Source organism: Rhinatrema bivittatum, unplaced genomic scaffold (genome assembly GCF_901001135.1).
Source record: "Rhinatrema bivittatum unplaced genomic scaffold, aRhiBiv1.1, whole genome shotgun sequence".
NCBI classification, from domain to species: Eukaryota; Metazoa; Chordata; class Amphibia; order Gymnophiona; family Rhinatrematidae; genus Rhinatrema; species Rhinatrema bivittatum.
The window spans coordinates 50270-77098 of record NW_021820830.1 but is presented as its reverse complement, the minus strand read 5'-3'; the positions used below and the strand labels follow the sequence as shown (position 1 = coordinate 77098).

The 26829-nt window shown below is 42.3% G+C and overlaps 1 protein-coding gene across 1 annotated transcript in view; it reads left to right on the top strand.

Annotated features, from left to right (window-relative positions):
* LOC115082187 (D-ribitol-5-phosphate cytidylyltransferase-like) overlaps nucleotides 1–26829 on the top strand; it is a gene marked incomplete at its 5' end in the record, with an annotated part of 112362 nt that overhangs the window by 84174 nt on the left and 1359 nt on the right. Inside the window, one exon of the mRNA XM_029586438.1 lies at nucleotides 25813–25962. Within this exon, the coding sequence (XP_029442298.1) occupies nucleotides 25813–25962 (150 nt within the window). The remainder of the gene's footprint in view (nucleotides 1–25812; nucleotides 25963–26829) is intronic.

The following is a 26829-nucleotide window of genomic DNA, read 5'->3' as shown; positions in this document are numbered from 1 at the left end:
GAAAGTGATAGACTGAGGATATGAGAGATGGAAGGTATGACAGACAGGGAGATAGGGCTGAAGAATTATGTGGAATAGAGTCACAGGAGGTAGTAGTGAGTTTGGAGTGGAAGAGAAGATGAGCAGCTTCCTTTTCTATGACTTTTGTAAAAGACGACAGGGTACCAGAAGGTAAAGAGATGGGAGAGGAAGCAACTAGAAGGTTTCTGGAGGACAATTCAAGATGTATTTTGTGAATATTGTCATGAAAGCATGCTACTGACTGGGCAGATAATGGGGGGGGGGGACGGGGGGGGGGGGGACAGGCAGATGTAGTGGTTTGATGACAGAGGCAAATATAGCGAAGAGATTACAGGCTTACATAACAGTCAGACAAACTCTTAAGGCAGAAAGTTGTTTTTGGCAACAGCTACATTTCACTGGTTTAATTTATATCTTTTAGGCTTTAGATCATATCAAACATAGCACAGATTAGTGATAGTATGATCTCCTTTGTATGATGAACAACAGGGAATTCTCTTTCATGGTTATGTTATATCCACGTTTGAAAAATCCACTCACCTGTTTGTCTGTTGCTACAACTCAACTACTTACCAGGCAATAAACTCGTGTCAAAAGAACATCTTTGGATATACAGTAGCCACAGATAATATCTTCAGTCATCTCTACTATCTGGAGCCTGGATTGAAAATCTTAGGCAAAAGGCACTGTGGGACTTTTGCCTGATTCTTAAATTGACAGTTTTGACCAAGTCCCACAAGGTTTTTTTCAGCAGTTTTATTTGCACATTTCTGTTGATTTTTTTTTTTCTTTCCTAAAGTTGCAGAAAATTAAAATAAAAAATATACCATTTTGAAATTGTGCAAGCAACTTGACATGGGCTTTTTGTATTTTTTATTGCCCCATGTTTACCCATGTAAACCGACATAATGTGTCCTACGAATGCCGGTATATAAAAGCTCATAAGTAAGTAAGTAAATAAATAAATACATAAACACGTAAACCTGATTCTTTGTCTTATTAGAACTCTGCTCTCTAGGCTATATTTTTTAGCTGAGTAGAAGAAATGTAATCCTAGTTTGGAAATTTCATACTTTATACTCTTTCTCTCTTATCAAAAGAAAAATAAGTACTGTAAATTATCCATGGGAAAATCTACACTGATTAAAAAATTCATTATGTTCTAACAACCTATACTCCTATAATACATAATTTTTAATTTAGTTTTATTTAACTGGAGGTAATCTGCAAATAGTTGCGGTCTTTGGCATGCAAGAAGAAAATATGATTAGTGGGTAGAAAGTAGGTTGTGGGGATAATTTCCCCAAAGTGGAATAGAATAAGAAGTGGTTCTTTCTATGAAATATTTTCATCCTTGGTTAAAATTATGGTTAAGATGATGTGCCTATGATGTAAGCTCCCTCAATCTACTGCAAGAGAAAAAAAATGTGACCAGAGTTAGTCTTGAGAGTGTACTTGCTTTGGTAAATCTTTGAGAAATATATGTGGACAATTGCACATTTAAGTGAAATCTATGTGTCCTCGGCCTAGATTCATCAAAATGTGAGAGACAGAGACATATGAACAGCACAGTACACATCAGTGAAGATTTCACATGATTTGGAGTGAGGAAAGTCACAAAAAGATGAGATTTCAACAGTGTTCTCTCACCCTAGCTTGTCTCTAAGCCTAATGACGCTGTTCTGGCCGGCACCCACCCCGACCCCGTGCCGCCCCTTTTTCTTTGCCGGCTCTTTGACGTGTACCAGGAGATACTTGCGTGTCTGAGGGCTTTTAAAAATCCCCACGGCATTGCGAGGCCTGGCCACATGCAAATCTGTTTTTTGATGCACGTCAGCATTTTAAAATTTACCTTAAGAGGGTAATATTCAGTGCTTCTTAGCCGGATAATTTAGGAACTGTTCTGCTGAGTAGCAGAGGTTGAATATTTACTTCCAATTTTAAAGGGATTATATGAATAGATTTTAACTGCATTATTTAGACACATTTACCCTGGTAAATTGGTTTTTACATGCATAATTTGAGAGATTTTCTAAAAAATGCACAGCAATGAAATAACCAGTTTAACAATTAGTCTAATAATCACCCAGTCAATCTGCAACTCGTGAAGGCCCTCCTGGCTCTTCATCCTGAAGTTCCCCCATTTTACCCAGACCTAAGCAGTCATTTTTTCACTTTTTATCATTTATTCATGATATTGAGGAGGAGTAAATTTATGTGAGCAAAGTGCTATATCTACATGCATAAATTGCTTATAAAATAGCAACTTACATGTGTAATTGTTGGCCCCTCCCTGGAGTACCCTGGCCCACCCCTTTTTTAAATGTGTAAATTTATTTTCATACCCTAGTTTATGTGTATATGTTGAGGTTTATAAAATATCCTTTTGTTATTTAAAAAATATTTTTAAAGACCACAAGACCTTATCCCCACTGTCAAGTTGCAAATACAGCCCTGTATGATTCAGAAAAGTGCTGACATTCTCATCATAATCATAGGCCATTATTGTGACTTCACTTTATTCACTGTCTCTCTCATACATCACCAAAAAACGTGCTTTTTCCATTTATCAAATAGTTAAAAAAAACCTATAAAACCATGTTCAAAATGAGTCTCTTAATGTCCTACAAGATTTATATTAAAATAAATTCCCTTTCACTGGCCGTGTATTGAAGACTTAGATCTGCTTCAGGAGGAAATTTCTTCTCTAGCCCATTATCTTCTATATTTTTTTTCTGGTAAGACATAAAAAAAAAATGTATATCATCTAAAAGCACATATAAAAATATTTTGTCAAGTAACACTCACCTAAAGAATCAACAGTTTAATGGCCCACTATCTTTCCACTTGTATCTTTGTTACCTCAATGGCTAATGGTTGCAGTTACCGCTGCCACCATTAGCCTCACATAGGGGGTCATTGTCTATCGGTATCGCACGCGAAAAGGGATAGGGGCGGAGTCGGGACCAGAAGAGGAGGAATCGGGGTGGCGGTAACTTCGCTGGTGGCGATAAGGTAAGACCCATTATCGCTGCCAGTAGCGCGCCCAATAGCGCCACCTTTCACGGTGGCGCTATTGGTTGCGAAAGCCGGCAGCGATGACACCGCGGTGGTGCGATCGCTGCTGGCTTTCGCATGCCCGCCCCCCCCCCCCCCCCCCGCTTCGCCCACCTGTTACCGCAGAATTCAGTAAGCTGTGTGCCGATAAAAAATCCAGGCCATAGTTTCCAACAGGTCTGCTCTAGCTCCTGTCAGAAACAGCTGGCTTATATCATTGGCATATACACGTCACTTATGTCATACAATGCTAAACCACTCCATATCATTGTTCAGACCCATGGAATGTAGCACCTTTAATTTAAAAATCCAAAAAACTTCCCTCCAATTAAATATTGATGATATTGAGAAAACTGAAACCTCTGTTAACATTTGCTAATTTTAGAACAGTATTACAGACACTCATATTTGCAAGTACCGATTATTGCAATGCTTTGTTATTGGGACTATCTGATGCTTCATTGAGACTGCTTCAAATACTACAGAATTCTGCGGCAAGAGTATTGACAGGGAAGAGAAAAAGGGATCGTATCACAGCTGCACTGGCAGATCTTCACTGGTTACCAATTGATCAAAGAATTAAATATAAAGCACTATCGGGCCTATTACCCCTTATTCAGTAAGGGGTAATATCGGGCGCTATTACCCCATATTCAGTAAGGGGTAATAGCGCGTCCAAAACGCACGTCCACCCCCCCCCCCGAACCTAATAGCGCCCACAACATGTAAATGCATGTTGATGGCCCTATTAGGTATTCCCGCGCGATACAGAAAGTAAAATGTGCAGCCAAGCCACACGTTTTACTTTCAGAAATTAGCATCTACCCAAAGGTAGGCGCTAATTTCTCCTGGCACCAGGAAAGTGCACAGAAAAGCAGTAAAAACTGCTTTTCTGTGCATCCTCCGACTTAATATCATGGCGATATTAAGTTGGAGGTCCCAAAAGTTAAAAAAAGTAAAAAAAAATAGAAAAAAAATTTTTGAAATAGGCCCTCGGCTCGCGGGTCAAAAACCGGACGCTCAATTTTGCCGGTGTCTGGTTTCCGAACCCGTGGCTGTCAGCGGGTTCAAGAACCGACGCCGGCAAAATTGAGCATCTGCTGTCAAACCCGCTGACAGCTGTTGCTCCTGTCAAAAAAGAGGTGCTAGGGACGTGCTAGTGGCCCTAGCTCCTCTTTTTACTGCCAGCCCTAATTAAAATAAAATACTGAATCGCGCATTTTTACTGTATCTGCCCCTATGTTTGATACAGAAGCTCATCTATGATGATAAAGCAGAGTGGCTTAACACCGCTCTTCGCCTGCACGTGCCGCAAAGAAATCTTAGATCTGCAAATCAGGCTTTATTAACTGTTCCTTCAATGAAAACAGCACGACTGATGCAGGTTAGAGACCAAGCTCTGTCCTTAGCAGGACATAAGTTATGGAATGCTATGCCATTAGAGTTAAGAGTTCAAAGAAACTACAAATTATTTAAAGGTATGTTAAAGACCTGGCATTATAAACAAGCATTTGGCAATGAGAACGAAAATAAGAAATGAAAGGCTGCGCACGTTAGCTCCTAAGAAAATTAATAGGATTATGACTTGTATTAGTATTTGTTTATTCTTCTTCTTATAATTTTTAATTTTTTACTGTTTTTAATGTTTTAGATATTTTAGATTTTATGGAAGAATCTAGGAATATAATATAATATTTGAAGTTAGTTATATTAAATGAAGCTTTGTAATTGATTTTTAGATTTTGGCACTTTAACTGTTTTTAGTATTTTTGTAATGACCTAATAATATTTTATGTGCCCTCTTGTGAACCATTATGATGGTAAATTACTTAATGACGATATATAAAAAAAGATATTAAATATTAAGCTATTATTAAATATTTCTTGTCAATTTCCTCCTTTCCAATCTGGGGGGACATGTTCAATAAAAAATCACTGGAGATCTTCAAAGACATGCTTCTCGTCTATACAATGCTGTGCTAAGGGAGCTTCCAAAATAGTGTCACTATATTTGTGCCATGCTTTTCCATAATGAAACCAACTTGAAGGATATAAAAAATATTCTTTAAAATTTGTAACATAAAGATTAGCAATATCAGGGGCCATAGTTGCCCCCATTGTTGTTCCATGTTTTGAAGATCTCCAATTGGTTATTATTGAACATGTCCCCTTGGATTGGAGAGGAGGAAATGTTCAACATTGCGTATATGCTATTTTATGCGCACAACTTTTGAAAATTCACCTTATAGTACATAGACGTTCTCGGAAGGGGGGGGGGCCCGAAATTTATGCACATATTTTCTTTTTTCAAAAGTAAGCGTGCAAATCCACACGCTCAAAGTTACTAAGTGACTAGATTTAGCCACAGCAAAAGTGAGCTATTGAGGGGAAGGGGGTGGAGGGAGGGAAAATACATGCATAGATTCAAATCTGCATATTTTCATGCATGCAGTCAACCCACAGCTGCAACATCTGCAGGTAATTTGTATCCACAGATCTTGTAACTAGTTTACACAGGGGAAACTATCCTGGTAGTTTATTTCTGGACAATAGTTTCTAGGTCCACAGGTATGGAAGTACCCATGGACCTTGTATCTGTGCAGGTTTCTCAAAATTGCCCTCTTTGAGGGTAGTTTTCAAACAGCCTGCATTGGGTTAAAGACTATGGGTACTTTGTATCCACAGATGCATTTACATGAAAAGTTTGCAGGCGTCTCCAGTATGCTTACTGACATACATATGTATGAAAATAAAAAGCGTGTGCATAAATGTTTTCTCCATCCCTCCTGTCCCAGAATGCCTCTTCAGAGTGCACACAAAAGTACGCATGTAATTTTGCACGCACGAGCTTCCAGTTGATTTTAAAAAGGCGATTTAAACACTTAAACCAGGTTTTATGCATATTAAAAGGATAACTTTCAAAACTGCTCACATGTGCCCAATTAAACGTTTCTGTAAGCACATGCAAACTTGTCACTATATTTTATAACCTGTGTGGACACATTCCTACTCCCAAAGCAACCTAAAACTTAAATAGGAACTGAATATATTTGAGATGAAGGCAGCAGTCCAGCAGCAAGAGGGGGGGGGGGGGGCTCCCAGTCTTTTGCATTGAGTGTCACATATATGGTTTTTACCCGCCGGTGAGAAGCTGCATTGTGTATCCAATGCAAAGAACTCCTGTCTCTCGGAGAACAAGTCCGATCTCTGGAGCCTAGAGTGCAGACCTGGAGGAACTGAGGTAGACAGGTATATAGATGAGACCTTCAGGGACATAGTAGCCAAGTCCCAACTTCAGACTGGCAGCCCTGGTGCTGCCTTGGAGGAAGAAGTTCTCATGATCAGAGAGCATCAACCTGGTGCAGCAGGAAAGGATCCTGTAGCAAGGACCTGCTTTCCAGGTGGTGCATTGTCCTCTCGCACAGAGGATTTGTCTCCCAGGGCTACTGCCCAGGAGGGAAGGGTTAGGTAGGTTGTCAGAGTTGGTGATTCGATTATTAGGAATGTAGACAGCTGGGTGGCTGGTTGGCATGAGGATTGCCTGGTAACATGCCTACCTGGTGCGAAGGTGGCAAATCTCACGTGTCACCTAGATAGGATTTTAGACAGTGCTGGGGAGGAGCCGGCTGTTGTAGTTCATGTGGGCACCAATGGCATAGGAAAATGTGGGAGGGAGGTTCTGGAAGCCAAATTTAGGCTCTTAGGTAGAATGCTGAAATCCAGAACCTACAGGGTAGCATTCTCTGAAATGCTTCCTGTTCCAAGTGCAGGTCCCTAGAGGCAGGCAGAGCTCCAGAATCTCAATGCGTAGTTGAGACAATGGTGCAAGGAAGAAAGATTCAGTTTTGTAAGGAAATGGGGAACCTTTTGGGGAAGGGGGAGTCTCTTCCGAAGGGATGGGCTCCACCTTAACCAGGGTGGAACCAGACTGCTGGCGCTAACCTTTAAAAAGGAAATAGAACAGCTTTTAAACTAGAACAAAGGGGAAAGCTGACAGTCGCTCAGCAGCGCATGGTTCGGAGAGAGGTATCTTCAAAGGATACTAATGATGCATTAGAATTAGGACATCCCAACAGTGAGGTTCCAATAATAAGAAAAGTAGGCAAGTGCCTGTAATTAAAAATTCACCTGACCTTCCCAATCCCAGAGGGCAAATGGAGGTTGGGACCTTAGCGAGCCTCTACAGAATCAATCTTTGAGTATTTCGCGTATTCTGGAGACTTCAGACACAGAACTGGTGACGCCATCTACTCTACTAGTGACACTTGCACTGGAACATGATAAGGAATGGCTGTTAAGATTATGTCTTCATCACAGGAGTGAATTATTTCTTGGATTTTTTTTATTTATTTATTTATTATTTATTATTTATTTATTATTTATTTATTTTATTTATTTTTTATTTATTTTATTTATTTTTTATTTATTTATTATTTAAAAATAAAATATGTTTTCTTTGACCTATTCCAACTGATACAGTTCTTAGTTGGGAAAAATACTGATATACTAGCAAGTCCCGGGGTAGAAGTTATAAGTTCCTGATAGATATATAGATCTCTCTGTCTACCTAGCCTTTTTCTTTTGTTTTGGAATAAGTTTCCTATAGGTTGAGTTTAACCGTCCCCTCTATATTTGAGGACTTTATACAGAGGAATGTAAACATTTATTTCATGAAAATTGTATATTTCTTTCTAAAGTATTGTAATTTCTCTGTATTTTTTCAAGATGTTTATCTTGTTTACAAATGTAAAATTGCATAAAGATAAAATAAAAAAAACAAAAACAAAAAAACCTCACCTGAGCTAAAAGATTACAATTTATCCCTATCAATTAAAAAGCAGAATGAAAAAACAAACAAAAAACAAACTTTGAAATGTTTGTATGCTAATGCCAGAAGTCTAAGTAGTAAGATGGGAGAATTAGAATGTATAGCAGTGAATGATGACATAGACTTAATTGGCATCTCAGAGACATGGTGGAAGGAACCAATGGGACAGTGCTATACTGGGGTACAAATTATATCGTAATGACAGAGAGGAGCATCTGGGAGGCGGGGTGGCGCGTTATGTCAGGGATGGCATAGAGTCCAACAGGATAAAGATCCTGCAGGAGACTAAATGCACAATCAAATCTTTATGGATAGAAATCCCATGTGTGTTGGGGAAGAGTATAGTGACAGGAGTATGCTACCATCCACCTGGCCAAGATGGTGAGACGGGCAGTGAAATGCTAAGAGAAATTAGGGAAGCTAACCAAATTGGTAGTGCAGTAATAATGGGAGATTTCAGTTACCCCAATATTGACTGGGTAAATGTAACATCGGCATATGCTAGAGAGATAAAGTTCCTGGATCGAATAAATTACAGTTTTATGGAGCAATTGGTTCCGGAACCGACGAGAGAGGAAGCAATTTTAGATCTAATTCTCAGTGGAGCACAGGATTTGGTGAGAGAGGTAATGGTGGTGGAGCCGCTTGGCAATAGTGATCATAATGTGATCAAATTTGAATTAATGACTGGAAGGGGGACAGTAAGCAATCCACTGCTCTAGTGCTAAATTTTCAATAGGGAAACTTTGATAAAATGAGAAAAATAGTTAGAAAAAAACTGAAAGCAGCAGCTAGAAAAGTAAAAAGAGTGCAAGAGGTGTGGACTTTGTTAAGAAATACCATCCTAGAAACAGTCCAGATGTATCCCACACATTAAGAAAGGTGGAAGGATGGCAAAACGATTACCGGCATGGTTAAAAGGTGAGGAGAAAAAGGCTAATTTAGCCAAAAAATCTTCATTCAAAACTGGAAGAAGGATCCAACAGAAGAAAATAGGATTAAGCATAAGCGTTGGCAAGTTAAATATAAGACATTGATAAGACAGGCTAAGAGAGAATTTGAAAAGAAGTTGGCCGTAGAGGCAAAATCTCACAATAAAAACTTTTTAAAATATATCCAAAGCAGAAAGCCTGCGAGGGAGTCATTTGAAGCGTTAGATGATCAAGGGGTTAAAGGGGCACTTAGAGAAGATAAGGTCCTTGTGGAAAGATTAAACAATTTCTTTGCTTTGGTGTTTACTGAAGAGAATGTTGGGGAGATACCCATTCTGGAGAAGGTTTTCATGGGTAATGATTCAGATGGACTTGAACCAAGTCACGGTAAACCTAGATGTAGTTGACCTTATTGACAAACTGAAGCGTAGTAAATCACCTGGACTGGATGCTATATACCCCAGGGTTCTGAAGGAACTCAGAAATGAAATTTCAGATCTATTAGTAAAAATTTGTAACCTATCATTTAAATCATCCATTGACCCTGAAGACTGCAGGGTGGCTAATGTAACCCCAATATTTAAAAAGGGCTCCAGGGGCGAACTGGGAAGTTGCAGACCAGTTAGCCTGACTTCAGTGCCAGGAAAAATATTGGAAAGTATTCTAAAGATCAAAATCACAGAACATATAGAAAGACATGGTTTAATGGAACAAAGTCAGCATGATTTTACCCAAGGCAAGTCTTGCTGCACAAATCCGCTTCACTTTTTTGAGGAGGTTAATAAACATGTGGATAAAGGTGAACCAGTAGATGTAGTGTATTTGGATTTTCAGAAGGCATTTGACAAAGTTTCTCATGAGAAACGTCTAAGAAAAGTAAAAAGTCATGGGATAGGTGGCGATGTCCTTTTGTGGATTACAAACTGGTTAAAAGACAAGAAACAGAATAGGATTAAATGGACAGTTTTCTCAGTGGAGGTGGGTGGGCAGTGGAGTGCCTCAGGGATCTGTACTGGGACCCGTGCTTTTCAATATATTTATAAATGATCTGGAAAGGAATATGATGAGTTAGGTAATCAAATTTGCAGATGATACAAAATTATTCAGAGTAGTTAAATCACAAGCAGATTGTGATAAATTGCAGGAGGACTTTGTGAGACTGGAAAATTAGGCATCCAAATGGCAGATGAAATTTAATGTGGATAAGTGCAAGGTGATGCCTAAAGGGAAAAATCACCCATGCTATAGATACACAATGTTAGGATCCATATTAGGAGCCACCACCCAGGAAAGAAATCTAGGTGTCATAGTGGATAATACATTTAAATCGTTGGCTCAGTGTGCTGCAGCAGTCAAATAAGCATTTTGAATGTTAGGAATTATAAGGAAGGGAATGGTTAATACAACGGAAAATGTCATAATGCCTCTGTATCGCTGCATGGTGAGACCGCACCTTGAATACTGTGTAGAGTTCTGGTTGCTGCATCTCAAAAAATTTATAGTTGCAATGGAGAAGCTACAGAGAAGGACAACCAAAATGATAAAGGGTATGGAACAGCTCCCCTATGAGGAAAGACTAAAGAGGTTAGGGCTTTTCAGCTTGGAGAAGAGACGGCTGAGGGTGGATATGATAGAGGTGTTTAAAATCATGAGAGGCCTAGAACGGGTAAATTTGAATTGGTTATTTACTCTTTCGGATAATAGAAGGACTAGGGGGCACTCCATGAATTTAGCATTTTGCACATTTAAAACTAATTGGCAAAAATTCTTTTTCACTCAATGCACAATTAAACTCTGGAATTTGTTGCCAGGAGATGTGGTTAGTGCAGTTAGTGTAGCTGGGTTTAAAAAAGGTTTGGATAAGTTCTTGGAGAAGTCCATTACCTGCTATTAATCAAGTTAACATAGAAAATAGCCACTGTTCTTACTAGGATCAGTAGCATGGGATATACTTAGTTTTTGGGTACTTGCCAGGTACGTGTAGCCTGAACTGGTCACTGTTGGAAACAGGATGCTGGGTTGATGGACCCTTGGTCTGACCCAGTATGGCAGTTTCTTATGTTCTTATAAAATACATGTACATATGTGGGTACAATACTTATGTAACTTCGTTTTGGGGTAGCTGCTCACTACCAATGAGGACATAAAATAATTTGTTTATCCTGGGGCTGCATATACTCACACTAGCTCTTTCACAAATCTTTTTCCCCAGGACTTGAGTTCTTTACTGAAGGAGGGAAGGAATTTCTGCTTTAAAGCCTTAAGTGGCCACTGTGACTGTGTAACTCTTTGCCCTGTGAGAGTAGAACCCTTCACCAACGCTGGAACTCACTACCCACTCAAGGGTTCTGTTTGGTACAGGAGTCGCGGCTCCAGATCAACCTCTTGGAGTTGCAAGTGATCCGCTACGCCCTACGGGTGTTCTGAGCACTGCTTTTGAACAAGGTGGCCATGTGGTACCTGCACAAACATGGGGGAATAGGGTCGTTCCCCCTTTCTGCCAGGAGGTGGTCCAAGTTTGGTCGTGGGACATTGAAAATGGCATCACCCTCCGGGCGGTATACCTCCCGGGGGTGGACAACATTCTGGCTGATGCCTTGAGCCAGATGTTCCGGCCCCACGAATGGTCTTTCAGTTAGGAGGAAGCAAACTGTATCTTCCACGCCTGGGGGTCCGGACACAGATTTCTTTGCCTCCTTGGAAAATAGGAAAGTGCACAGCTTCTGCTCCCTCAGCAAGAGGGGTGGGGCATCGATAGCGGATGCCTTCTTGATCCACTGGGGCACAGGGTTACTGTACGCTTACCCTTCCCTTCCTCTCATATCCAGAACGCTCCAGAAGTTGCAGCAGGATCGGGGCTCCATGATTCTGATCGCCCCCTGCTGGCCCCATCAAGTCTGGTTCCCGACTCTGCGGGACCTGGCCTCTCGTCCCCGATCCGACTGGGGGTCTGCTCTGAACTAATCACCCAGGACAGGGCAGGCTTCGCCATCCCAACCTGCCCTCACGGCTTGGATTTTGACCAGGTGACTGTGCGGAAGGGTATCTCGTGTCATTCTGGAGTCCAGAAAGACTTCTACCAGAAAATCCTATAATCTGAAGTGGAAGTGGTTCTCGTCTTGGTGCAAGAGTCACGGTCTGGACCAGTTCTCTTGCTCCCCTCCTGCATTTTTGGACTATTTGTTGTCCTTCTCTGAGTCTGGTCTGCAGACCACATCAGTGAGAGTTCACCTCAGTGCTATCGGAGCATACCATTGGGGTTCGGATGGTTCCATGATTTCTTCCCATCTGCTAGTGGGCAGATTCATGAGGAGCTTACTACAACTAAAGCCCCCCACTCACCCACCGGCAGTTTCCTGGGATCTGAACGTAGTCCTCTCGCAATTCATGAAACCTCCGTTCGAACCTTTGCATTTTTGTGATCTAAAGTACCTTTCCTGGAAGGTGATCTTCTTGGTCACGGTTACATCAGCTTACAAGGTAGGTGAACTGCAAGCTCTGGTGTCGTAACCGCCTTATACAAAATTTTGTCATGACAAGGTGGTTCTACGGACACACCCGAAGTTCCTTCCCAAGGTGGTTTCGGAGTTCCATCTCAACCAGTCCATTGTGTTGCCTTTGTTTTTCCTGAGGCCTCATGCTCACCAAGGTGAACGTGCTCTGCACACATTGGACTGCAAGAGGGCGTTTACCTTTTACTTGGAACGTACAGTGCCCCACCTCTTCTCCACTCAACTTTTCATCTCCTTTGACAGAAACAGATTAGGAGTCACCGTCTCCAAGCAGATTTTATCCCACTGGCTAGTGGATTGCATCACGTTCTGCTATGAACAGGCTGATTTGCAGCTTGATGGCCATGTCAAAGCTCACTCTGTCTGGGCCATGTCGATCTCGATGGCCCACTTGCGTGCAGTGCCCATTCACGAGATTTGCAGAGTGGCGTCTTGGAGTTCCTTCCACACATTCACCTTGCACTATTGCCTGGACAAGAATGTCTGTCAGGACAGTCATTTTGGACAGTCCGTCCTCTGTAATCTCTTCCAGCCATAAAAACCCAACTCTACCTCCATGGGCCCTGTCCTTAGGTGCAGGCCTGCTCCTATAATTTACTGCCGCACCAGTTATTGTGCACGTTGGCACAAGTTCTCTGCGACACATGTTCGGAGCGGCTTGGAGCTATTTATTCACCCATGTGTGAGCATTATTATCCTGCTTGTCCTTGGAGAAAGCAGAGTTGCTTACCTGTAACAGGTGTTCTCCAAGGACAGCAGGATGTTAGTTCTCACGAAACCCACTCACCACCCTGCAGAGTTGGTTTTTTTCTCTGTTTGTTATTTTATTTTTCAGGAATTCTATGTTATAAGACTGAAGAGGGACACCGCATGGACACGAGGTTAGTGGCATGCTGGGCATGCTCAGTGTGCCTGTCAAAGTTTCTAAAAACTTTGACAAAAGGTTTCAGTGCCGGGCTCCATCCGATGATGTCACCCATGTGTGAGGACTAACATCTTGCTGTCCTTGGAGAACACCTGTTACAGGTAAGCAACTCTGCTTTACTGAAGGTGAATCAGAGAAGTGGTTAGCACAATTCAAACAGTTCTTAGCACCACAGATTTCATCTTTGCTGTTATTCCTCTGTCTGTGCAAAGGTCTCTTACTGCTAGAGTAGGGGAAACACTCTAGAGAGCATGGATAAAATGAGGTTCCCCAGTGGATAGGGTATCTTTGTGTGGGCAGGAAAACCCCCTCCAAAACTGGTAAAAATTGATAAACAGTTTCTGCACAGAGAGCCCCTATTTCCTCTTTCCCCAGAGGCGAAGACTCCAAGTGGGGGTCTTCAGACTTAGTTTTAGTTTTATCTTACTCTTAGTTCTCCAATGTCTCTCTCGATCTATTTGATATCACCCATGTGTGAGGATTGATATTCTGTTGTCCTTGGAGAATAACTGTTACATGTAAGCAACTCTGCTTTCCTCTCCCATTCCCTCTAGCCCAAATATCAAAGGGCTGCTTGCCCCCGATTCCCCCCCTCACCCCTCCAGCCCCAGCAGTGATCCATTTGCCCCAATCCTCCTCCCACCCTAGCAGAGATGGGGCAGCAGTACCTATCCCCATCTGCTATGGAACCAAGAATAATGGATCTCCATAGCCCAACATGCACTCTGTGGTACCTCCCCCTCCCCCTGGAAGGTTGTCCTTATTTCTTACTTCCTCCGACATTGGACATGTGAAGATCAAGGTAGGAGAGAGCTGGCTACCCTTCTGCCACACAATTGGTGCTTTTAGAATAGTGCTGGCTGAATTCGCTTAGTACTTTGACATGCACAACCACAAATTATTTTCCATTTTAGGTCCAGCTGAAGAGAATAATCAGAATTTGACTGCAGGTTGATGCTCCTATTTCAATTTGTTTAGAAGAACCACATTTATACTGGTGGGGCAGTAGTTTTTAAAGAAAACATGGATAGAGTGTTACGAACCTGCCCGCGGACCCCCATCCCGCGGACGGGCCCTTCACCTACCGCCTTGCCGATGCGGCCCTGATGCCGCTGATGTCACCGCTCTTCTTCGCGGCTCCGAGCCTCCAGCGGGATCTTCTCTTTGCAGCAAGGGATGCTGCTTGCCAACACTGCCTGAGCATCAGGGAAGCCGCTGTCCTTCTTCTTCGCGGCAGGAACGCCGCCACCTTGGCCTCCCGACTGTTTCCTGCCTCCTGGGTCTCCCTAGGCGCGGGCGCACGCCTCTTCTACAGATTTAAAGGGCCAGTGGTGGGAAAAGCCCCGCGGCCTCAATGGATGACATCATCCGCCCTCGCTTGGTTCAGCCCTATAAAAGGGCTCTGCTTCATTTCCTCAGGGCCTTCGGATCCGGTCTTCACAGTGGTCTGTGGTCTTCCTTCCGGTCCAGGTCCTCCGTGGTCTTCTTGTGTCTTGATGGCTCTTCGTTCCATGTCCTTGATGTTCCTGGTCATCTTCATCCTGATGTTCCTGCTCTCGTTCCTCGTCGGAGCTCCTTCGTACTTGTTCCTTGTTCCTGATGTTCTGATGTCAAGTGGTCCTGATGTTCCGTGTCCAGATGTCCTGATGTTCCGATGTCCTGATGTTCCAGATGTCCCCGCATCCAGATGTCCCTGACGTCCGATGTTCCAGTCCTGATTCCGTATTCCTCTTCTTTAGCTCTTCGTTCTGCTCCCAGGTTCCTTGTCTGTTCACCTTTCCTGGTGTGCCACCATCGTGGTCCGTGACCAGCCCTTGGGGGGGCTGTGTAGGGCGCCTCGTGGCACAAGTCCTACCTTCTCGTCTGCAGTGCAAGCCTCCGGAAAGCTCCTGTTTTAATGCCAGGGTACTGATCCTGAGTCTAGAATCCTGTTCCGATCTTGTGCCTGCTTCCGTCCATGCCCAAGACTCTGCCAGAACCTACTCCTCTTCAGCGTGGTCTGTGACCAGCCACCGACGGCTATGTAGGGCATGCCCCGGTGCAGGCCTCTCCTGAATCTTCATCATGTCCTGGTTTCAAGTTCCACTGCTTCGTCGGGAGTATGCTTTGCCTTCGGCGTGGCCCGCGACCAGCCATGGGCAGCTATGTAGGGTGCGCTGCGATGCAGCACTCACCCAGTACTTTCTCCTGAATCCTAGCCTGAGACCTCCAAGTATCCTGAAACCTTGTCTGAGTCTTCTGAGTAACCTGAAACCTTGTCTGAATCCTCCGAGTATCGTGAGTCTACGACTGAGTCCTTTGAGTATCCTAAGTCTACGTCTGAGTCTTCTAGTTCCTGTCTTGTCTTATTTCTGCCCTCAGCCTCCGTCTGGCCTCAAGCACTCGTCGTTCCCAAGCGGCACGCCCGGAAGGGTTATCGAGTGGCCGGAGGGCTACTCCTGAGACCAGCATTGTGTTGCTGGGTCTCATTGGTGCATGTAGGCCCAGTGGAGGGCTGAGCCTGCCTTGTTCCTGTTCCAGACGTTCCTTGCCTTGTCTTCAATCCAGCTTTGTTCCTGCTCCGCCCGTGCCGGTACTCTCTCACCTCCCACAGTGTGCATCTTGGGGCTTCTCCCTGAGCCGTCCCGTGGTCCAAGGGCTCACAATCTCCCTTGAGAAAGTGATCGTGTCTCCGTGCTCGCAACATAGAGAACGTGATAATATTTTAAAAGAATCTTTGAGGTGTCAGGAGCAGCATTGAATATGTTAATTTCAGATTAGTTAAGTGGATATCAAGCCTGCAGCAGAAATACATAAGGCACTTTGGGTTCAGAAGTAATTAAAGGCATCTTTTCCAATAGTGAGAGCTATGGAATATGTTGCAAATGCTACATATGATTTGACAGCCATTGCAGCAAGATCAAACACAGCAGCTACTCCAGTCAGAAGAACTATTTGGCTAAGGGATTGTACTGCAGATGTTAATTCAAAAACATGTGGTTTGGCTGTCTTTTAAGGGGTCTTTTTTCTTCAGTGAGGAATTAGAATTAATACTGAAGCTAAAAGAATCAAAAGCATACCTGCACATTTAGAAGGTTTTTGTATTCAGCTTCTAGGAAGCATGTCAGAAGGTATTCAAAGCAAGTAATGTCCTATAGAATCAAGACAGAAGATGATAGCTCAAAAGCAAAATATACAGTTCCTCTAGGTGAATAACAAAAAGGATCGGAAACATATTTTTTCTAGGTGAGGAAGAAAAATTTCAGTGTGATTTGTAAGCGCTCTTTCCTGCAAATCAAAAAGCAAGAGCAAAGTTGTCAGCTTATTGGGACAATTGAGACCATACGGCATGTGACCAATGGGTTCTAGAAAGTAAGGCTAGAATATTCAAAAGAGCTTCAGAACGTTCTCACAAAGACAGATTCTTGAGAATTCCATTATCCAGAATTCCAGACAAGAGCTTGGCATTGAAAAAGATTATGGACTTATTGGGAGATAAATGTTATTAAGTTACTCAGAACGCAGAAAGATAATCTATTCCATAATGAACTCAATATTCAAGAGGGTTTGTCTTGCTAACTCTGAAATCAGCAGTTACAGTACGTTTTAACTGGGTAAAACATTACTTGGTTAAAATGTAACCAGATAAAAAGGAGGTGGCATGGGAGTGTTCTAGGGATGGGGCTTCTTAAGTTTATCTGGCTAGTGCTGATATTCATGTTACACAAAAATATTTCTGTCCCAGTCCCCCTCCTAATCCTAGCACTCCTCTGATGTTTAAATAAAAGGCCGTGGCTCTAGGCCCCCACTCCCAACCTCCTGACCCATCTAGAACCCCGCCCAAGCTGGAAGGCAGTAGAGTCTTAACACACTCCTGGCAGCATCTAGGGTTACTGTCAGAGTGTTGCCAGATGCCAAACATTTTTATAGCCAACCAATCACAAAATCTAGCCCAAAACTAAAAAAATTCAAAAAAGAAATTATGCAAGATTCTATACAAAGTCCCGCATTGCATGCAGACAAATTGATAAAAATAACTATGGATAGAAAAATGTTTTAAACAAGGCTAGAAAAGCCTAGAAATCTAGGTTGTCATGTTCATATGCCATAACATCTATACATATCTGATGTAAAATGAATCAACATAGATGGTGTTGGCTCAAAACTGTTACAGTAGAAATTGTTTCTGGACATATATGCATGAATGTGTAATATTGCCTCCAGCAGTTCTTGTTTCATTCTCTTTTGCTCTTAAAAATCAAGGGGGAGGACACACGGCAGGGCTGTCCATTGTCGCCCCTGCTGTTTGCTTTATTTTTGGAGCCATTCACAACTCGTATATGCAGCTTGGAGAGCATCAGGGGAGTAGCCAAGGATCACAATCACTTTAAAATTTCATTATTTGCAGACGATATCATGTTCACCCTTACTGAACCTTTTCAATCTCTACGGGAGGTTACCGCAGAGTTAAACTTGTTCAGTATAGTGTCTGGGTTACGAGTTAACTATGATAAGTCAGAACTTTTAAATATCAATCTCCCCACTTCTGAAGTTCATAGTATTGCACAGAGCTTCTCCTTCAAGCGGGCAGAGCAAGCCTTAAAATTCTTGGGGGTTCGTATAGGTAGAAGCGCCAGCCAATTGCATGCACTTAACTACACACCACTATTACAAACTATTCAGAGGGACTTGGAGAGATGGTCTAGGGACACCTTCTCATGGCTAGGCCGCATCGCCATTATTAAAATGAACGTCCTACCTAGACTATTGTATTTCTTTACCACATACCGATTCTTATCCCAGCCCCAATGTTGAAAAAATGGCAAAGACTTATTTTTGGTTTCATTTGGAAAAAACGTCCCCCTAGGGTGAATAGGAACACTCTATATGTATCAAAGCAGAGAGGGGGTTTAAGTGTACCTAATTTAACCTGGTATTATTGTGCTGTACAACTATGTGCCTTAGTTATTCTTCATAGATCACATGCACTTCCACAGTGGGCTGTCTTTGAACATTCATTTTCTGGGGTACAACCTTTATCAGCGTTGCCATGGCAACATAAGCACACTTGGAAAGGGGTAACCTATATTCCATATGCTTTAAACACAACCCTACAGGTGTGGTCACGCTGTCGCGCCACAATAATAGGTCCTTTCACTCACACACCTCTAACCCATATATTTGGAAACGCACTGCTCCCTTATCCTCAGTCGAATAGTCCAGAAGCTGTCTGGGTCCATGCTGGTATTGTACGAATCAAAGATATTCAAAATCAGGGTACTCTCATGACTCGGGAGGAAGTGGGTATCCGCTATTCATTGAATCAAGTAGACTTTCTGCTCTATGCCAGAGTATATCATGTTTTTAAGCAAGGGTTAGACAGGGTTCCTTGTGGACTACCACCACATTATTTGAAAATATATGTCTTAATGCTCATGTGATGCGAGGTGTTATATCTAAGATATATGCTATCCTTAGTGGAACAGAAATGGGAGCCCTTCGAGTGCAGGCAGCATGGACTTTGGACTTTACAAAACAACTGTCTGGTCAGGATTGGGAATCCATATTTACCTCAGCATCTAAGTGTTCTATATCTTCCAGTTTACAGGAGAACTGCTATAAGCTGTTGTATCGCTGGCATTACACACCCCAACAATTGCATAAATACAACTCAGGTACCTCAGATAAATGCTGGCGAAAGTGTGGCGAGGTAAGCTCATACTATCATATGTGGTGGAGCTGCCCGAGAATGCAAGACTTTTGGAGGTCTGTTATATCTTGGACATCCTCCCTTGTCAATACCTCCTTTACGGCTGAACCGTGGCATGTGCTCTTAACCCTGCCACTGGATGATTTAAATAAAGACATACAATGACTTATACAACAGGTTTTTTGCTGCACGTATAGTTGTCACACAACATTGGAAAACGGATACAGTACCTAGCCTCGCTTACTACTACAACAGAAACTGCATTTCCTTTTCCAGATGGCTCGTATGACTGCGACTCATCTTGATTGTCTCCCCCATTCCGCAAGATCTGGTTACCTTATCAAACCTGTATGGACTCCCAGGGGTAGCATATCAGGTCTCTATGCATTAGTGCAGCTAGAACCTTAATCGGAACATTTTCCCAGACAGTTCGCCAGTGCCAAGATTAAATCTATCATTGCTTTTGTCCTCCTTCTATGATGGGTGCCTTTCTCCTACATGTCCGCTAGCTACCTTGTTGTCAGTGGGGGTGGGTTTGGGGAGGGTGGGGTTATATGTTATATGTTTTATATAAAATATAAAATCTTCTATCCTAGCGGATGTGTTCTTTGGGTTGCATGGTATGTGGACCTTATTGCATCTAAGCGTTGTAATTAGATGTCTCTGTATGTAATTCTTTTTCTATGCCTAGCTGGCTGTATTACTTACGGTGTCCCATACCTTACTATAGTCTTGTATTGATTCTGCAGTGGATAATAAAAATTGATTAAAACAAAAAATCAGGGGGAGGGGGAGAGATGCAGAAATCAACATAAAACTGAAAATGACAGTCCCTAATTATAGTGTACAGGAGCTGTGACTGGCTTTAAGTTAGTTCAATAAAAATGTATTACCTTCACCTTGTTTGGTGATCCTTATTTCTACATATCTAAGTGGACTCAGACAGCAATCACAATACACTACAGTATAGATGAAACGTATGTAGTAAAAATTATGTATGAATGAAAAGTTTGATTTAAACTCCCATGTTATGTTTTAATTGCTGATACTAACTGTTCTGTCACAAAGAACCTTAACTGACCAAGCAGTTAACTTTGAACCAGTGATTAAATACACTTTTAGAAGATGTCATCTTCTACAAAAAGCAGTTTCTCCATCCTTCCAATAATCAAGCTATAACTGCCCTTTAAAAACTTTCTTTGCTTCAAATCTCCATTATTATTCTGTCTTTCATTGCATGGGCATATCTCCAAACTTGGTGACCTTTTGTAATTCTACACAAACTAAAATATTATTGAATTTCAACAAGTAAAACCAGCTTCACTGATAGTGCACAAGATCCGAGAGATTCAGTAACTTTGAGTAAGTTTCAGTGCATAGCTGTAGTTTGAATGCTTAGTTGGGGATAGGGGGTCCACTGGGTAGAAAGAGCATACTGGATGGGGGGTGGGAGGGAAGGTGTGGAAAGGGGAGCTGATTCGGTACTAGCTTCTAGAGCATTTGGAATCAGTGGGGCAGTCACTTACAGCTATGCTTCAGTGACTGCAACCACAGTGACACGCTCAGGCTTCAAACTCCCTTTAGTTCCAGATATTCATTCATCTTCTGTCATCGTGAGCGTATGGACCGAGTTCTGGTTTACTTCAGGATCTTTTGCATCCCAGTCCTTCACCAATGCCTCAGTTCTTCCATCCGGACCAGCCTTTGTTAACTGTCCCGTTTCTTTCCTGTAGCGTTCGTAACATGGCACAGCACAGTTCTGAAATAAACAATACTAATAATATCGGCAATAAAGATATTTAAAAATTGTTACCATCTTCAAATTATTTCATCTGAGCACAACGTTGTTTCTAGATACAAACTTTGCTCGCTATCTACAGCCAGCTAAAAGCAGGGCAACAGCTGGTGATGAATCAGCATAAGCGCTTCTGGAGATCAGGCAAAATTTTAAAAAAAAACGCCCCAAAAACCGCACAAGCCCTTAAAACTAGCCCAAAAAACCGCAACCATAAAAAGCCAAAGATTTCCCACAGCTGATCTCAAAAACTAGCCCAAATGGGCGGTAAAACCGCCCAACTGGCAGCACTGCTGTCAGTTGGAGGTTTTTAGCCAGATAACTTCTGAGTTATCTGGCTAAATGAAATGAGTTATCTGGCTAAATGAATTGGACAATTATTCGGCTAAATTCTAGCTGGATAGTAAGTTAATTGTCTAGAATTTAGCTGGATAAATTAAGGGTGATTTGGGATGTAACTCAGAGGAGTTGAGTTAGCCAGATAAGTTAATTCAGAGTTAGTCGGATAACTTATCCAGCTAAGCCTGGTCAATCCAAAAATCTGTCCTAAAGTTAGCCAGCTAACTTTTAGATTAACGGCTATATTCAATGTGCAACTGCACTATTGAATATACCTGCAAAATTCACCTTTGCAGTCCAGACAGTGACTAAATATGGACCTCAAAGTGGCCTGCTCTGTGAGTGGTTTGGTCTCCCTTTGCAGGAGCAGCGTCCGGGTGATTACTTCGTCCCTTCAGGCCTATGGATGGACCTTCCCCTTCCCCAGGGGCTTATGAGGTTTAGCATCCTTATGAACGAGGGTTCTCCCATGGAAAGGGCATTGTATTCTGATCCAAAAGGGCCTTAAAACTTGGGCATCCTGCCCAATAATTACGGGGTAAGGTAACCAAGGAAGTACTGTGGCCTCCATTGTCCCTTGATTGGCCAGGGTCTTCAGGTGTACCCAGCAGGTAGGATATCATTGATGGTCCCCGTGAACATTTGCCAATGTCACTACTTTTCCAGCCTCAAAATGGATCCATTTCAGAAAATTGCTCCACATGAGCATGTCAATACTACTGGAGTCCATTAGCGCTTGGGTGGAAACCTCATTCAGCTCCACTGGTATCACACATTTAGAGGCTCCCCAGCTGGAGACATCTACTAAGTTGCAACAGTAAGAAGTTACCACATTAGTATCAGTTGACTCCAGTTCCCTGCGGGAACAGTCTCTCGTGAAGTGTCCTCGCTCCCCACAATGGAAGCATGTCAAGCCGACTGGAGGTTGCCGTTGGGATGACTGGTTCATTTGGGCCTGTCTCTGAGGCTCCGGACTCCGCCATTCCTCTCTATATTGAGGGGTTTCTCTCTGCAGGGTGGGGTGTAGGCATGGTCTGGACCCGAGAGTATGCCTCTGCTACCTCCAGGGCTTTTTCCATCGTCCGGTCCGGATGCTGGCAAACCCATTGCTGCATGGGCGGACTGAGATTGTTCTGGAACTGCTCCAGCAAAATTGCTTTGGCCACCTCCTCCCCGGTTTTCCCGTCTGGATGCAGCCACTTCTAACCGGCATCTTTGAGGTGGTGGAACAAGTTCTAGGGTTCTCCCCTGCCGGTAAAAGTCTTCCTCAAAACTCCTCTGGAAGGCTTCTCTGGTGATTCCTGCTGTTTGTAGGATCATTGCCTTGACCTCCGGATTTGTGGCTGTCCCCTCTGGATTGGTGGTTTGATAAGCCTCTTGACACGGTACTTTAAGTACATTTCCCAGGTAGATAGCCCATCTAGCTTCAGGCCAGCCTTGCAATATGCTCAAAGTCCTTCAAGAACCCCTCTGGATCCTTTTCTGGGCTCATCTTAAGGAGGGTTGGCGACACTGACGGTGGACAGGCCACAGCAGTTTGCACAGTATGTTGCTGCATCACCTGTACTTGTAACGCTTCCTGCTGGGTAATTTATGCTTGCAGGGCACTCTGCAGCTGCTGTTGGACAGTGGCAAGAATTTGGATCACCTGCTCCATTTTAAATTATTCTCCAGATGTAGAAGAGCAAACAAAGCAAGAACCCTGCTGGTCTCTCCGGCCTGCACACAAGCTAGGTTGGAGCTAGGAGGGCCCAAGGCAAAGAGAGAGAAGAAAGAAAAAAAAACAACTTTGCCATTAGCATTAGCAACTTTGCCATTAGCATTAGCAAGCGCGGAGAGCTTGCTAATGCGACCCCCGCTGCGGCTGCCGGTTATGCCGGTTTCCATATCCAACTGTCTGCCAGTATTGAAAATGGCCACCGGTGAAGCGAATGCATGTGCATGAGGCTATTACTCATTCATTCCGCAACCGATGCTGGTTATACAGTGCGCTCAGCTGAGCACACTGTATTACATCGGCCCCAGAGAGGGCTATACCCATTCTTCAGCTGCTGAGAAGCAGCACAGCTAACAAACTGTTCCTCTTCCCAGTCCTCCCTAGAAACTGGGTTTTCCCTCGGTGCCTTGCTTAGAGAGATCCTACATAAGACACCATATGTGGCACCTGAGCTGTCAATGGCCTGGTTACAGCCAGAGGAAACCACACAGAAACTCTGGCTGTGCTTAAAGTGTTCTTTATTTACAGTGATCTTAAAGACACACAAGTATCAGCAGACAGTAGAACAGACTCCTTGAACTCAGGCGGTCTCTAAGTTTTAAATACAAGCAGTTTACCAACCTTACAGATAAGTCCTCTGTCAGCTCGTCCACCTTGTCTAGGCCTCTGGTTTTATGCTCAGGGGTTGGATCCTCCCTCCTGCCAGGCTACCTTGGGGAGCCCAAGCTTAAGGAGGATTGGGCAGGGTATCTGAGCCCTGTCCTTTAAGGTGGATTGAGGGAGATGCCTATCTAAACACTCCCTCACAGTCCATTCCAGTACCAGTGATCAGAAAAATATTAGTACAGTTCAACGGTTTGTTGAAATTTTGCATTACATTATTTTGTGTCACGCGCATCCGGGCTGGGTAAAATATACCACAGCTATTGCTCAACTGTGGTCACATGGCTAGAAGCTGTCAGGCAGCAATGGATTTAGCCAAATGCACAACTATTAGAGGTCTATGCCCCTGCCAGGTGAACAGTGATTTCATTTTAATGCCCTGTAAACTTGCAAGGGCCTGTTGGTATTGAAGGGCCTAGAAGATAAACGGTCAAGGGTAGGTCCTGGTCTCTCATAACGATAGTGAAATCCGGTGAGCACGCTCCACCTTAAAAGGCCTTTGGAAAGAAAGGCCCAGTAGTTTAGGAATGAAGTCTTCAATAAATTTAATGTGATCTGCATCCTCTGTTCCCTCTGGCATACCTAATATGCAGATACTGCTTCTCCTGCTATGATTATTTGCCTCTTCCAGATCATGTTTCGATTCAGCAATAGTCTTATGATCTCTTTCAGCAGTAAGCATTTTGTCTTCTAGATGTGAGTCTCTGGTTTCAAGCTCTTCTGCTCTTTGGTTAAAAGTGGTAAGCAGTTCTTGTCTGATAGCCTACACTGCTTCGCTGTTGGCCTTCAGCATTTCTTTGAGGCTGAGAAGTTCATCCATTATCAGGGCCAAAATGTCTAGGGAATCCTTATTAGCCACCATTTTGGAGGGAGATGGTGGGTCTAGTTTTGAGCATTTTGTGCTGCCGTAAACAGCAAAAACAACATTGATCTTATGGCCAAAAGACTTCAGCACAGAAAACTGTGATGAAAAAATATCAAATAACATTAATAGAAGGGCCATGTTCCAAAATTAGTGCTGGAGTATGGCTTTATGTGGCCATCTTGGTCGGTATCTTAGCTGCATCCTCAGGTGCTGCATGTTAGAGACGAAGATATGCCAATTTGTGGTAAGAATTTGCACATAGAATATCTTATCTTGAATTTATATAAAACCATCTTTATTCTTCTCTGATGTGATATTCTGCTTGGAAATCCGTGGGAACTGCTTGTTCTAAAGTGAATGGCTGTTGTGTTATTTTGCAAAAAATACTTTTATGTAGTTTTTAATTAACAAACATATTCTTTACAAATCAGTCCCTGTTTTCTGATAGATTCCCTTTTGTCTGCTCACAATAATAATCTGATCTTCAGGAATCTGCATTTGATCAGTTTTAGTAATTGTTTAGAGGTCTGTGATCACTTTTAGGCTGCTCCAAGCTGTGGCCTAATTTTATCAAGGTTTTTAACTTGTGTTAATATTTTGTTTTGGTGATATTTTTAATTGTTATTTTGTCCATTTGTTATATTTGTGTGTTTATTTTAGGTTTTGTATGTTGCTTAGAGCTCCTGTAGAAATGAGATGACTGATAAATCTGATTAAATAAATAAATCTATAGGACTGACTTTTTCTTCAGAAATTTTCTTTGAACCAGAAAGACATTAATTCTGTATTGTTTTTTTTCTTAGCAATTTACAAACATACACCAGTTTTTTTTTTAATGTGGTTATACAATAAGGTTTACCAATTTTGCTTAGCATCTGGAAGAGTTGTGTTTGACTGAATGCTTTTTGAAGAATAGGAATTTGAGTTTTGAAATTAATTCAAACCTTATTCATTGCAACACGTCAGGACTGTTTTCATTAGAAAACTTCAAGCTGGTGAATATTTTTGCTTTTTCTGTAAGCCAAACTCTTTCTGTATGAGTGCAGTGAATCTGGACGCCTGTAAATTATGATGACATCTTCATATTTGTTCGGAGTCTTGTCAGCCAGTTGGCACACAGCATTTTGGAGACCATTTATAGCGCCTGTTAAAGAACATTCAAGTTTTAATCACGTGCTTTCAAAGTATCCACCTTTGTTGTCTCTGTCCTCCACACAAATGCCTTTTGTCATAAGGCATCCTGTGCAACTTGCAGGAACGTTTTATCTGGTCTCAAGGGTGTTTTTGCACTACTAGTGTGTCACCATAAGACTGTGTCGCCATAAGACTGGAAAATACTTGTGCTGCCATCCTGTTTAAATACAAACATGCCTTAATTCTCTTTGACAAGTACACTAGTCAGAAATCAGTTAAAATAAACAGTTCAATAGATATAGTTTTCAATGTATGCTTTACGTTTTGTTCCCTAGGCAGCTGGAGCCATCCGACCTCTTGTCTCTACTGTTATTGCTTCCTCTCCAGACGGTTGTTTAGACCATTCACTAGAACGTGCCAGACATAGAGCAAGTGAGATGCCGCAAGCTTTTGTATTTGATATAATATATCAAGCTTATCTCCAGGTAAGATTTTGGGCTTTTCAAAACAGAAGCTTTCACTTTTTATTCTTTTGTAATTCAGCATAAGAAAAGTTGACATTTATTTTTCTTGGCAGCAAAGAGAGAAGATACAAGAATGCATCTGTTGTATAACTACTCAAAAATGTTATCTGTTGGTACCCCCTGTTGCTATGCCTTCACAGGTTATCTTTGATTGCAAAATGTTCTATTTGTTTTCTGCTGTTGAATTGACATAGTATCACCCCGACCTAAATTCTGTAGTAAACATTTAAATATTTCTTTCTTTTTTTTTTTTTTTAATAAAGAAATACATTTTAATTCATGGGTTAGATTTAAAGATTAGCAAAAGATGTGAGGCACTGCTTGCATACCTTTTAACTTGTTCAGTTTTTCTGAACAAGCTTTTGCCAAGCACTAAGTATGATGGAGTTTCTTATCGATAATGACTTATGAGTTTTCAGCAATTACGTATAACAGTTTATTTATGTGTTCTTCGATGTGATGTAAGAATCTCACCCCAACTAAGTCGACAGGTAAAACCTGCAGTTGGTATAGTTGCCAAGTTGGTCTCTCTTCTCTCCTTCTTTTCCTTTTGTGCTTGTATTCACTTGAGGGGTAATATTCAGTCACTGACTGAATTACATAGCTAGCTGGAGAAACTTATCTGACTAACTTTAGAGGAACAGTAAGTGATGAAGCTGCACTATTGAATATAGCTGGATGGCTAAAGAGAGCCAGATAACTTTTATTTTAAGTTAACTCCTGCAGCTAAAGCCCCCTCTTCGGCCTCCTATTGCATCCTGGGACCTCAACATTGTCCTGGTGTGGCTCATGCGTTCTCCCTTTGAGCCGCTGCATTCTGGAAAGTTA